The 12,179-nt window shown below is 42.9% G+C and overlaps 1 protein-coding gene across 3 annotated transcripts in view; it reads right to left on the bottom strand.

The window, feature by feature from the left end:
• znf385c (zinc finger protein 385C) overlaps positions 1-12,179 on the bottom strand; it is a 203,017-nt gene that overhangs the window by 11,968 nt on the left and 178,870 nt on the right. For all 3 annotated transcript variants that reach the window (XM_049562475.1, XM_049562476.1, XM_049562477.1), the window contains one exon: positions 4,472-4,691. In XM_049562475.1, the coding sequence (XP_049418432.1) occupies positions 4,472-4,691 (220 nt within the window). The remainder of the gene's footprint in view (positions 1-4,471; positions 4,692-12,179) is intronic.

Genomic DNA, 12,179 nt, shown 5'->3' on the forward strand with positions numbered 1-12,179 from the left:
TTTGAGTCCAAGTGGACGTTCTAACCAAATTTGAGGAAACTCCCTCAAGGCCTTCTTGAGATATCGTGTTCACAAGAATGAGAAACATGCAAAGTCACAGTGACCTTGACATCTGACCACCAAATTCTAATCAGTTCATTGTTGAACACAAATATCAAGCAAAAATGATCATATCAACAAAATTTGTAAGTCTATCAAATCAGGCATGCAAAACACTAAATGAAACACTTGCAGTGTAGTAGTACGCCATGTGGCAGATGGATGAAGAAGGCAAAAATGTGGCCTGTAACAGACTAGGTAAAGCTTGTTGTATTTAGCCAAGCCGATTACAGAAACTTACAGCCCTACAGGGCGGCAGTCAATGATGGTATAAAACAGTCAACAACTGTGAAACATCGCAACCATGAGATCCCTGAGCATACAGTCAGTCACTGGTTTCAGCCTTGATGGAAATCTTTGAAAAGAACTGTTTTTTGGTGAAAAATCCTGTGTACTGAGACCGTTGTGCCCACCTCCCTAAAAAAAAGTCTTGTCTGTCCACTTGTTTGTTGTCCCGCTTGCTCTCTGCCCATCTAGATGATGAGAGAAGCTGCCACCAACATTGGCAAACTGTCAGACCAAAGGCCAGCATATTGGCAGTGTCAGCAGGGCCTCTGTGGAGTAGAACTACACCGCAGCAAATTATGGATATCTGGATCAATGTTTTGCAGGCAATCATCAGTTTTCTTTAACATGAAAAGAATTCAATGTGTGTTTTAACAGTCCAATTAAATCTGACAGGCTTTTAGAGTGTAAACATATCTGAAGAGATCTCAATTCAGCAGATTGATCTGTTGAGAACTTTAACCACCGCCAAACAGCAAATGAATATGAATATCGGACTCATTATGCACACATGCACATACAGAACATCGAGCACTCAGTTTAGCAGGCGAGCGCTGATCTGAGGCAGCCTCAGAATATAAACAGCTTCCCTTGCTTTAAATCATCATTACTGCAGTGACAGACAGAGTCCCTGCAAAGACAGTTTCAACAGTGGAGTCAATCAAAGCAGACGGTGACTGATGCTTGTCACGAATGATGCTGTCCCTCTGTCTCTGGGCACTGGCCTGCTGTTCTCTCACTTGCTCACTCGCTTTGTGCTCACTTGCTCCTTTGTAACCCAACTAACACTGGGCAAGAGGCTGGGTTCACCCCAAGCAGGTCCTCAGACTATCACAGGGCTGACACACAGAGACAGACAATCATTCACACTCACATTCAAACCTACAGGCAATTTAGAGTCACCAATTAACCTTTCCCACATGTCTTTGCTGTTGGAGGAAGCCAGAGAACCCTGACAAAACCCACGCTAACCTGGGGGGGACATGCAAACTCCATACAGAAGGGTCCCCGTACGGTATATCAATAAAGCCTTATAAGATGTGTCCATTGGTGTAGAGATTGTGTTGATATTTGAGCAGGTTCAAGCTAAGGCAGGCATTTTTATTTTGACATCATTGTGCTGGCTCATGACGGGAGACTTTGCCAATCGCAGGTCATTTCAGAGAGAGGGGACATTCCCACTGGCTGTTCTACAAATGCAGACACACATGCATGTCCCAGATGGGGAAATCCTAATGCAGTTGCAGAGAATTCTGCAGAGAAAGTTGCTATTACAGCATTGACAACAACTGCCTACACTGCAAACAACCCAAAAACTGAAGCTGTAAAACAGTTTAAGAATAACAAAATAAAACAATATCGATTCAGCGTTTCAGACATGGAAAGCAATTGTTGCTAATAGCTTAGTCCTCTGCTAACTGGAGCCAAAGGCTCATTGTCGCAGCTTCAAGTTCATGTTTACGTAATGTTAGCTAGAGCCTCAAATAACAGTGCATCTTCCACCTCGCTCCCCGTGCCAACACATCACCTTGCCAGGATAAGAGCAGCAGCTGCACTAGAGACTGACCCCTAGTTAGCAGCTGCAGCAATGTGAATCCAGCCAGCAAACCCCAGCTACGGTGATCAATTCACCTTGACTCCCTGATTAGCAAACTTTCTGTTGCTGCTGTTACATAAGTCAGACCTGGCACTGCCACTGGCCACCAGCCCGCTGTGACAACCGGCGCTGGCTGAATTTGAGCCGCTACAGCTGCTGACAGAGGGTTCTCCTCTGAAGCTGCTGCCCATTCCCCTCCCTGTGAAGAAGTTTACAGCTGCATGGAGCAAGGCGGAGACTGTGGGGTGGCAAGCTAGTTAAGTCTTGTTTCATTTGTGGTCTGACAAACAGAGAGAAAACATGGGGCAAATAAAAAACAAGATGAAATGTCAATGTATTGGAAACACTAGATTTCAGTACAGGCAGGTATATGCCTGTGGTTATCTGAGGGGCTTAGGACTGAGATGGGGAGGGAGAGGCTTCGGGAGGGGGGTGTATTTTCAAATTTGACTGTTATTTGCCTTTTCCAGAAAACTGCCCACCCAAGCTTTATGGTCTTGCAATTCTCACTGGCTTCTGTCATAGTGCGATTAAATTTATAGAAGTGTTCTATTTCTCTTAACTGTTTGTGACAAGGCCTAAATCTTAATTACCAAGTACATTCCACTGTGGAGCTCGAAAAAAAAGCAATTGAAAAACGATTTGTAATCCATCAATTGTTTTGGTGCACTGTACAGAAAGTGCACTTTGAACTCCATCCAGCAACTCACAGTCAAAAGGTGGTATATGAATGTCAGCGGCCTCCTGCGTCTAAATGTGCATTGGTAGATATTTTAATGGAGCTGACGAGGCTGACCTTGTGGGTCTAGAGTCTGTTTATTCTGAGCCAGACAGAGTGCTCAGAGGGACAGCCGACAGGTGTGTTATTGGTTCCTGATGGCAGACAATGTGGGCATTACCCTCAGACAGCTCTGCACCAGCCTTCAGTTTCATGGCAGACATAACTCATTTCATAGAGTGTTAATTTGGAGCGCTATTCCATTACAGGTTGGCATTGTGGTGCATGCCACCACTGGCTCGCACTGCTGCATTTCAATTTCACATTAGGCCAATCACACAATTGGGCTTATTAAAGAGTGTTCCTCCTCACAAAATTGCCTTGGAACTGTAAAATTATTCACAGCATAAAAACTAGCTATGACTTATCTACTTTCTGTCTCCTCTGACCCCCCCACCTCCCTCCATGCTCTCTCTCTTCCTCTCCCCCTTCATTCATTTCATCTTATCTTTCATTTTCCACTCATCATCTCGTTTCGTCTCCACTGCTGCTTCCCTCTTTCAGTGCTCTCCTTTGCAACAGCGGAATATTAAAATGAGATTTGATGAGAGTGTTATCAGGCTCCCAGTCTTTTGTCCACTTTCTCCTTTCTGAAGGAGACTCTTAGCGCTCAAGGCGAAAAAGTGTGCATGTGTGTGTATCCACGTACACATAAGCATGTCTATGAGGGGGTGGGGGGATAAAGTACAAACTGTCCCCCTCTCCTCGCGGCACCTTCATATCTTTTCTCTGATATTCCATCTAGCATCCAAGCGCATTTTGAAATTCTCCTCAGATAGCGATCTTCTGCGAGGCACGGGAGGATGAACCAGGAGAGAGAAGCAGAAGAGAGGGAGGGAAAACTGCTCTCCACTCCCATCACCTTGGGTGGATAAATGAAATGTGTGGACCCAGACGAGTGCAACATGAGAAGGTAATGGGCTCACTCTGCAGTCAAAATGGCATCAGAGAAAAAGTTATAGCCATGCCGAGTGGAAAAGTCAACATTCTGCTGAAAGAAAACCAACGTACTCCTCTTTCTTTAGCAAAACTTAAAATGCCTATATTTACTCCACCAAAGTGAAACATTTGAACTGTTGGTAAAAGATAAGTGCCTTTTATTTCATTCAACTTTATTTTCCATTTGACAGCCCCTCAACTGAAAACTCTCACCACTATGTTGCTCCCTCTTAACTCAGCCAGCAATGTGTGTCGTTTCTTTTCATGCTGCACAAATGCACCAGTTCTGGTCCTACATCTACCCTCTCTATCGAACTGAGATAGACAGGACCGAGCAGGGGAGTCAAGCAGTGGAAATTAAGAGGCAAAGGGGGTAAAAACGACCCTGGTGAGGCTTCGATCGACCTCAGCCGGCCCCTTTATTTACAAAGCATCTCTTGCTCCCAGACATCCCACAGTCTCAGTCCACCATCCATCACAAGGCACAGGGACAGAGGGCCAAGTCAGAGAGGTTTTAGTGGGTTGAGTGTGGGTTGAATTTGCTGTGGTTTGAATGCACAGAAACACAGAGGGGATGAGGTGTACAGAAGCTGTAATCTCAAAGAGTAACACAATGGAGCAGAGGGAAAGAGGTAAGGGATGGAAGAAGTTGAGGATGGAAGCTGTCAAAGAGAGGAGGATTGGTGGAGGGGGTTTAGAAAGGTGAAATGGAGCAGAGGGGGGAACAAAAGCGCGACAGAGCAATCATCAAGGGATGCCCTCAGTTTACATACTTGTTCCCTCCACTAAGCTTGTATCCATGAGCGCGGGAAGAGCTGCCTCAGATGTAGATGTCTTGCTCCTGTCCCGATCTCGTTCCCGGTCTCTGTCTCTGTCTCTCTCCCTTCCTGAAGACGAGGCCTCCCCAGCTCGTCGCTGCCTGTTCTTCTGGGCCTCCATGGCTTTGAGCTTCCGGGCGTGCTTGTGGCCCTTATAGTGGGCCTCTGCTTGGTTCTGCAGGAAAAATGAGCGAAAACCAGGTTAGGAGGAAAAAGCAGAAAGGAGTATTTGACTCAATGCATTATCTACTGGAGAGACTAAAGCCCACGTGCAATAAATTTTAAAATGCACACCTGAATATTCGCTCTCTCGCGGGCATACACAGACTGCAAGGACGAGAGTCTGTTTCCACCTGATAACAGCACCGGCACATTGGGAGGCCAGAGGTATAATTGCATGTGTAATATGCAACAAGAGAGAGGATCCCATCTCCACAACTACCCTATTAATGTGCACTGTGAGAGTCAGCCTCTGCAAATCCGAGACACGTGGCAACGCACACACACACACACACACACACACACACACACATCCGAGCACTCACGAAGCACACAAATGCACAAATACAAATCAGACGTAGAACACATTCTGACTGACTGCGATGCAGCAATAAACACGTTCACACAAATTTCCCTCCGGGTGGAGTGAGATTTACCTTCACATTTTTATCATTCTCACGGCCCTGTTCAATCCATGAACAAAGCTCCTGTTGTCAGAGCAAGCGTGGATACATAGGAATAGCAGAGAAATCAATACAGAGATCACTCATTAAAAGCTAAAACAACCTCCGGGGATCAGTTCTCATCAGCTCCTGGCCTGGATAGGACACAGTTATAGCGGGGGAAAGAGAAGAACTAGAGCCTGGCTAAATGAGGAGTTTTGTTTTGATTAAATCCAAAGTGTGGAAAGCTTAAATGTCCCTAAATAACACAAATTATTGAGAATACTAAGTAATATGGACACTTTCATACCCTCAATATGTAAGAGATAAATGGATTAAGGATGACAGATTAAGTATAAAATAGACATTTTTTCCGAAGGGTGTATGTTTTGACATGTGAAGCAAAGCAAGTCTTTCCTTCAAGACTGCAATGCTTCCTTCCAAGCTCTCACCCAGTTTTACCTCCTCACGAAATAAATCATGCAAATCCTCAGGGACCAAACAAGTTCAGTAAAGAGGCTGGACTTTATTTTGAAGGATTACTAAGTACACGCAGAAATGATTTAAATACCTTTTCAGTGGGAGCAAAATGTGAATTTCTTTGACTACCTGAGTGTCAACAATACATTAAGACTTGTAAGCAAGAAATAAGATGCTTTGCGCTGTGTTAGCACACAGATCTAAGGTTACAGGCACACATACATACACCACCAGTGACATCTATTAGCTCTATGTAAACACCAGCAGTCTAGAGATGGAGTTAAACATGTACACTCCACATTAGTGAGCCTAATGGTGTGATATAGTGGAGGTCTATGAATAATGTGGCTGTCAAAGCATCTGTAAAAACAACTCCAAGACTTCAGTGCATCGTGTGACTGATCTGCCGTGAAAAGGCTTCGGAGATTAGCGTGATGTGACGAATTTAGCCAGCGCCTTCTCCGCCACCAGTCTCTCCGTCCAATTGAGTCTCAGTGGAGGCAGAGGGACAAGGTGTGAAATGAGCTTTGGTTTTCACATCACCATGCCGGCCAGCCGGATACAGTACTCTTCTTAGGGATCCTTCATTGTCCAGTGATTAGGCAATCCTATGGCTAAAAGTAGATGTCGGACTGTATCTGGTGCAGAAACATATGTTTAGTGGGTGGTGAATATGAATCCTCATTGCTCTAAAATGGTGCTGAGTTCTCTCTCCCAGCAATGACTTGCTTGTAGCAAAAATAAAAACAAAGGCATAAAAATAAAGTGGATTTGCCAGTTGGTTTGCTCAATTCAGCAATCACTGAGCAGCCTGTTTTGATGGGGAGGTGCATGTGTCTCCTCAAGTCACTAAACATGTAGGATGTTGGTAAAAAATATTGCTTTTATTAAATTTACAAGTCACAGGTGTCTTTGTGATGCTTTCACTGCACTGTGCTATGAATACATGTAGCTAATCATATTAGATTATGTTATCATCACAACATAGAAAATGAAACGTGACGAACGAGAGCAAAGACATCAAATGAAAATGTGCAGGTACATGAGTAGAGGACAAACTGAAAACTCTGCTTACACACACACACACACACACGCATGCACACACACTCCCTCCAATGCTCTCACCAAATAGTCCTTGAACTGGTTTACAATGATTCAACACCACTGTACTTGGATTATAGACACCAAAAATACCATCATACTGCAAAAACGTAGCCTATTATTCTAGAGACCCAAGTCCTCCAATAATAGACACTAGGTTCCAGTCATTTTAGATGATAATTATTTTCCATACACACTGCATATGTATCAAAAGGGCAAGAAGTTTTCAATGAGCTTTAACAAACTGGGAAACCAGTAACCAGGGATGGAGAGTAACATTTAAAATACAAAATATGAGTAACTGTATTCTGTTACAGTTATATCATTTAAGTTGGTGGTATTCTGACTAAAGTTACTGTCTTCTAAAATAGATTACTTGGGGGGATTCATTTCTTTTTGTTTTATTTGTTTCAACACCGTGTCCTCACTGAATGCCACAGGAGCAAGCTCCGTTTGATTGCATTGTTTTATATTGGAATTTTCTAAGTGACTCGGAGCGAAGCAGCGCTGCTGTTTTGAACTGACCTTTTGTCAGAACCTGTTTCTATTCATTCACATCACTCGCTTTGAAAGCCCCACAATGGACAGAGAATGGCTGATTCGTGAAGTTGAAATGAGGAGTTATCTTCTCATTTAACTACAAAAACCTAAGTAAGGGGGCAGCTGGGTGTAGGGAGATCACCAGTGAGCTGAAAGTCTCTGGTAAATGACCGTTGCTAATGACAACCAACCAGCTACTGGCTATATTATATGTAATTTTCAGTAAATATCACAATATAAAACATATGTTTTCTGTTTAAAAAGTACAAAAGTAGAATGATAGCAAGTACTTGCACATGTTTTAAGTGGTTACATCTCCAGTCAAGCACACAGCTGATAGTAGTCTACATGGTTTGTTAACGTGACCTAACAGAAGTGCATTTTTAAAAGATTCAGTGAGAACAGAGATAATGATATTTGCTTTTAGGACATGGAGTGAATTTCAAATGAGGCACACATTTCCTATAAACAGATAAAAAAAGTGTGTGAAGTGCACCTACCAAATGGCAATGGCATAGGAAATGAACAGCGAGGACACTGCCAGCAATGTGGTTTTGGCATAAAAATATAAGACCCAGACAAATGAGCTCCGTAAGATGATTCTGAAGTATTTAGAATGCATTACTGAGGTTGAGTAATCTAATGGAATACATCAGAAATTACATTTTAGGGCATTTAGTCAGCAATCTGTAGTGGAATACATCTTAAAAGTAATTCTCCAAAAGCTGCCGATAACAACATTCAAACAACCTCTAGTCTTCCTCAAGAGCCAATGACTCAGTAGCCCTCCCATCTCCTTGACCAGTGATTAAAATAAACAAAAATACGAGAAACACAACAGAAATATCTGATGAGCCACATTAGTATGCATAATGCTATAATAGTAACACTCCCTAAAACATTTTATATCCTTTTTCTGGACTGAACAGGGCTTTTTAGTCACAGCAGAAAGGCCCAAGGACAACCAGGTGTTCCTCTAATGTGACTTTAAAGGAATAGTTTGCCATGTTGGGGTGATATGCTTATTTGATTTTTTGCAGAGTTAGATGAAAAAAAAAAAAATCAATGTCTCTCATGTCCGTATGGTAATTATAAAGCAACCGCCAGCAGCTGCTTAGCTTATCTTAGCACAATGGCCATGTTATCTGTCCAGAGAATTCACCAGTGTTTTTGTTGCTGCTGTTTGCATTCCTCCTGATGCATATTAAAAAAATTACACAACAGGAATATTCAGTGTTTTTGTTTTGTTTTTCTTGTGTAGCATAAAGGGAATAAACCTGCATTTTGTTGTGCAGCTCTGTGCTGTACAATGACAATGAATAAACTTTGAACTTGAAAGAGGGGGAAAACTGCCCTCCTAACAGCACCTCACTTATCTAATTTACACATAATAGCTCATTATTTAATCTGTACAAACAATGAAATGTAAAAATGAGGGGGCATAGTATCATCCTGAACTCTGCACTCGTTGCCTGGCAACCTCACAGCAACGACAAGAAGGCTTGAGTGATTTATTTATTTCATACATTCACAACTTCACAACAACTGATATTACCAGGATACAGAGACAGATCGCAACGTGTCATACTCTGAAAACCACACCCACCAGAGTAATAAGCAATTAGCAACCGAAGGCTGAAACACTTACAAAATGCCTGTGGCTAGCGAAATACAGTAGATTTCGGGACATCAAATAATTATTTTAGCACCTTATGGCCCCATGTCCACCAAAGCTTTTTTCAGCAGCTGTAAACGTCCCTCAGGAAACACCCACCTACGAGATTTTGAGAGCTCTTTGGCAGCACAGCATTTTTTCAGCTGAGATGCGTTGGTTGTGTCTCAATGCTGATGTCGTTGTTGCTGTTCAGTATTTGTACATGTAAGATGGGACAGTACCTAGGCAGCCTATTTCTCCCTCCTCCACTGTGATTGAACAGCTTTGATAGCGACGAGTGCAGTGTCCAGTGTGCAAAGATTATTTAAACAAGCAGTGCTCACATTGCAGAGAATAAAAAAAAATACATTGGCACAGGATAAAACGTTTTGGTGGACATCGCCCCAAAGTGTACCAGAGTGGACAATATTGACCATCTCAATGTTGTTGGTCTCAGTGTCTCCTCTCCTCACCTTGCATATCTTGGAGAAATTATCCCACTGAGTGACAGAGTGACATACTTTGATATTTACAACAACCTGATCGAAATACCAGGAAATACTGCCATTTAAGCCAACAAAGATCAAAACCAGGCCTCTTGTTGCTAAATTAGCTTCAATCTCTACAGTTGGTCTGGCCAATTTTGCAATATGCTCGCTTTCTGTAGGCAGGGTCTCAGTTTTCCCTTATCTTCCTGCAGATGCCTCATGTCTTACTGCTTAAAAGTTCAGTTTTTATTTGCTTCAGCAGCTTGTTAAAACTTATTCACAGATTCTGTACCCTAGTGCATCCCACCACACAACAGCTATTAGGCATTTTTCTATTGTTTGCTAGCAGATGTAGTCTTCCTCTCCACTGGGGGCGAGACTTTAATGTGCTCTGTCTCTATACTGTATATGACCGTAATGGTATAAAAAATACCAGAGATGTGTCGAGCGGGGAGGTGGCTAACCAATGTTCTGCAAACTCATATGTCAAGAAAGTAAATACTCTTACACCTATTTGACTCTTTCACCTACAGAAAAATACAACTGCACACCTACTGAATTCAAGTTTCTCAGTTTAACCGAACTAAAACTAATGTTGGCTTAATTGCCCTTTTATCCCATCATAAAATACACTTCATTCAGACTCGACAGAAACAAAAATAAAACTCAAAATAAAGACAACAAAATAAAATTCATCGAAAGTGTCTTAGTTGGTCTTTCCATTGTTCCAACAATCACCAACTCTGTTTTGGTTGAAATAAACCCTTAACTGCAGAGTGAGATGTGAAAACATGCTGTTTACACTCGCTATTCTCTCTGCTGTCCTGTAACGTCTCCCCACCATTCACAGTCGCCATCTTTCTCAGCTCAGCTGCCTGTTTCATCAGAGGACACTGACCTCTGGTGGCACATGTTGAACACTACACTACAATACATTGCTTCAATACAGAAAGAAGAGCATCCCTATTTTTGATGGTATTGAAAATCATAGCTGGCTTTTTTAAATACCCTGGTACACTGTAACACTATGATTCTGCCCAAGCCTAATGACAAGACTCCAGTAAGTTACTCTGCTTGAAAAATTAAATAGTTTGGCACACACCCCTTTGTAAAACCGATTATCCTATTGGGGGTCGCAGGAGGGAGCCTGGAGTCTGTCCCAGCCAACACTGGGTGAGAGGTGGGGTAGACCCTGGAAATGTCGCCAGACTATCACAGGGCTGACATATAGAGACAGACGCCCATTCACGCTCACACCTACAGCCAAGAGAACATGCATACTCTGCACAGCTGGAGGGCTCCCTCGCCCCTCTAGCTGTGAGGTGACAATGCTAACCAATGCACCATCATGCTGCCTCTTGCAACAGTTATACAGCTAATTAAGACACATATTACAGTTTACACACACAACAGTATGTTGAACAACAGTACACATATTGAGTACGTAGTGCATTGTATGCGATTTCGCACGCAGCTGAAATGTAGTTAGCATCGTGCTCTTTTACACCTGTAACCACACCCAACAGTGACATCACTGTGCACTGGCACACGCCGGAGTACACCTCTACATCACTGCAGCCAGGTGAGAGGTTCAACCACTGGAGGTCAGCACAGACAAGATCCTCAGCCAGTATTAAGAGCTCTTTAAGGTCAATTTGTGCTTTACTGAGCAGCAGAGAAAGCTCCCTTATTTCTCCTTTGAGCATTATGCATAAGGATAACTTGGTATAATATGTGAGGAAACTCTGAGGAGGGTACACGGAAGTGTAAGGAAAGTATTCATGCTCTCAGAGAGACAGATAAAGCTACAGTCAGACCTGACACTCCTCTTTAAGTCAGTGTGCAGAGGCAGGGAATGGGATTTGCTCTAGTGTGTGAGGAGCACGTCTGAGTCTCCTCTCCTCCCTCAGCTCCCTGTCTCCTGTGCCTCAGCCCTTCTTTGAAGATGGAGTCCAAAAAAAGTGTGTGCTGCTGCTGTGTGTGTGTGTGTGTGTGTGTGTGTGTGTGTGTGTGTGTGTGTGTTTTACTGTGCCCAGACATGAGATGTCTTAAGGCTTTCTGGACTATTATCTATTTGTTTATGTGAATATGCATGAAATGTCATGGGATGTTTGCCTGTGTGTGTGCTCTCGTGCGCACGTTTCCAGGCGTACAGTATGTGTGTGTGCGTTTTTGTGTACGTGTGCGTGTGCCTGGGGTGGCGAGGATGGGAGAAATGGAACGAGGAGCCGAGAATGCTGCTTCCTGCTGGGGCTGCTGATTGTTTCTGGTCTTTGCTGATAAACGACAGCTCTCCCTGCTGTCTAATCCCTCATACCAAAACAACAGGCAGACACACACATACAGATTTCACTGAAAGGAAAACTGAACAAACTTTTATATACACATAACTAGAAAAAACTTTAACTTTTACATAAATTTGCAGAAAGGGCTCCTCTTACAGTTTTTGTTTAGCATACAGACACAAACAGACACACATTTGCTTATTCATACACACACACAGTGTACACAAACACAGTCAGTGGGGATGATAAGGGCTTAGGTAATTGAGGGACGGCCATATTTTCAAAAAACAACATTCAAGCAGATAGCAGAAGCACAAAACAAAGAGATAATATTCTCTAAGGCTATACTCCTTTTCCGTATAGATTGCTTTTGTGCTGTAAATCACGTATTCTTGCATGCAGTGTCTTTTCCTCTTATCGTCCCACAACCTCTTTATATTTCACATAAACAGC

This window comes from Epinephelus fuscoguttatus, linkage group LG19, assembly GCF_011397635.1.
Source record: "Epinephelus fuscoguttatus linkage group LG19, E.fuscoguttatus.final_Chr_v1".
In the NCBI taxonomy this organism is placed as follows: domain Eukaryota; kingdom Metazoa; phylum Chordata; class Actinopteri; order Perciformes; family Serranidae; genus Epinephelus; species Epinephelus fuscoguttatus.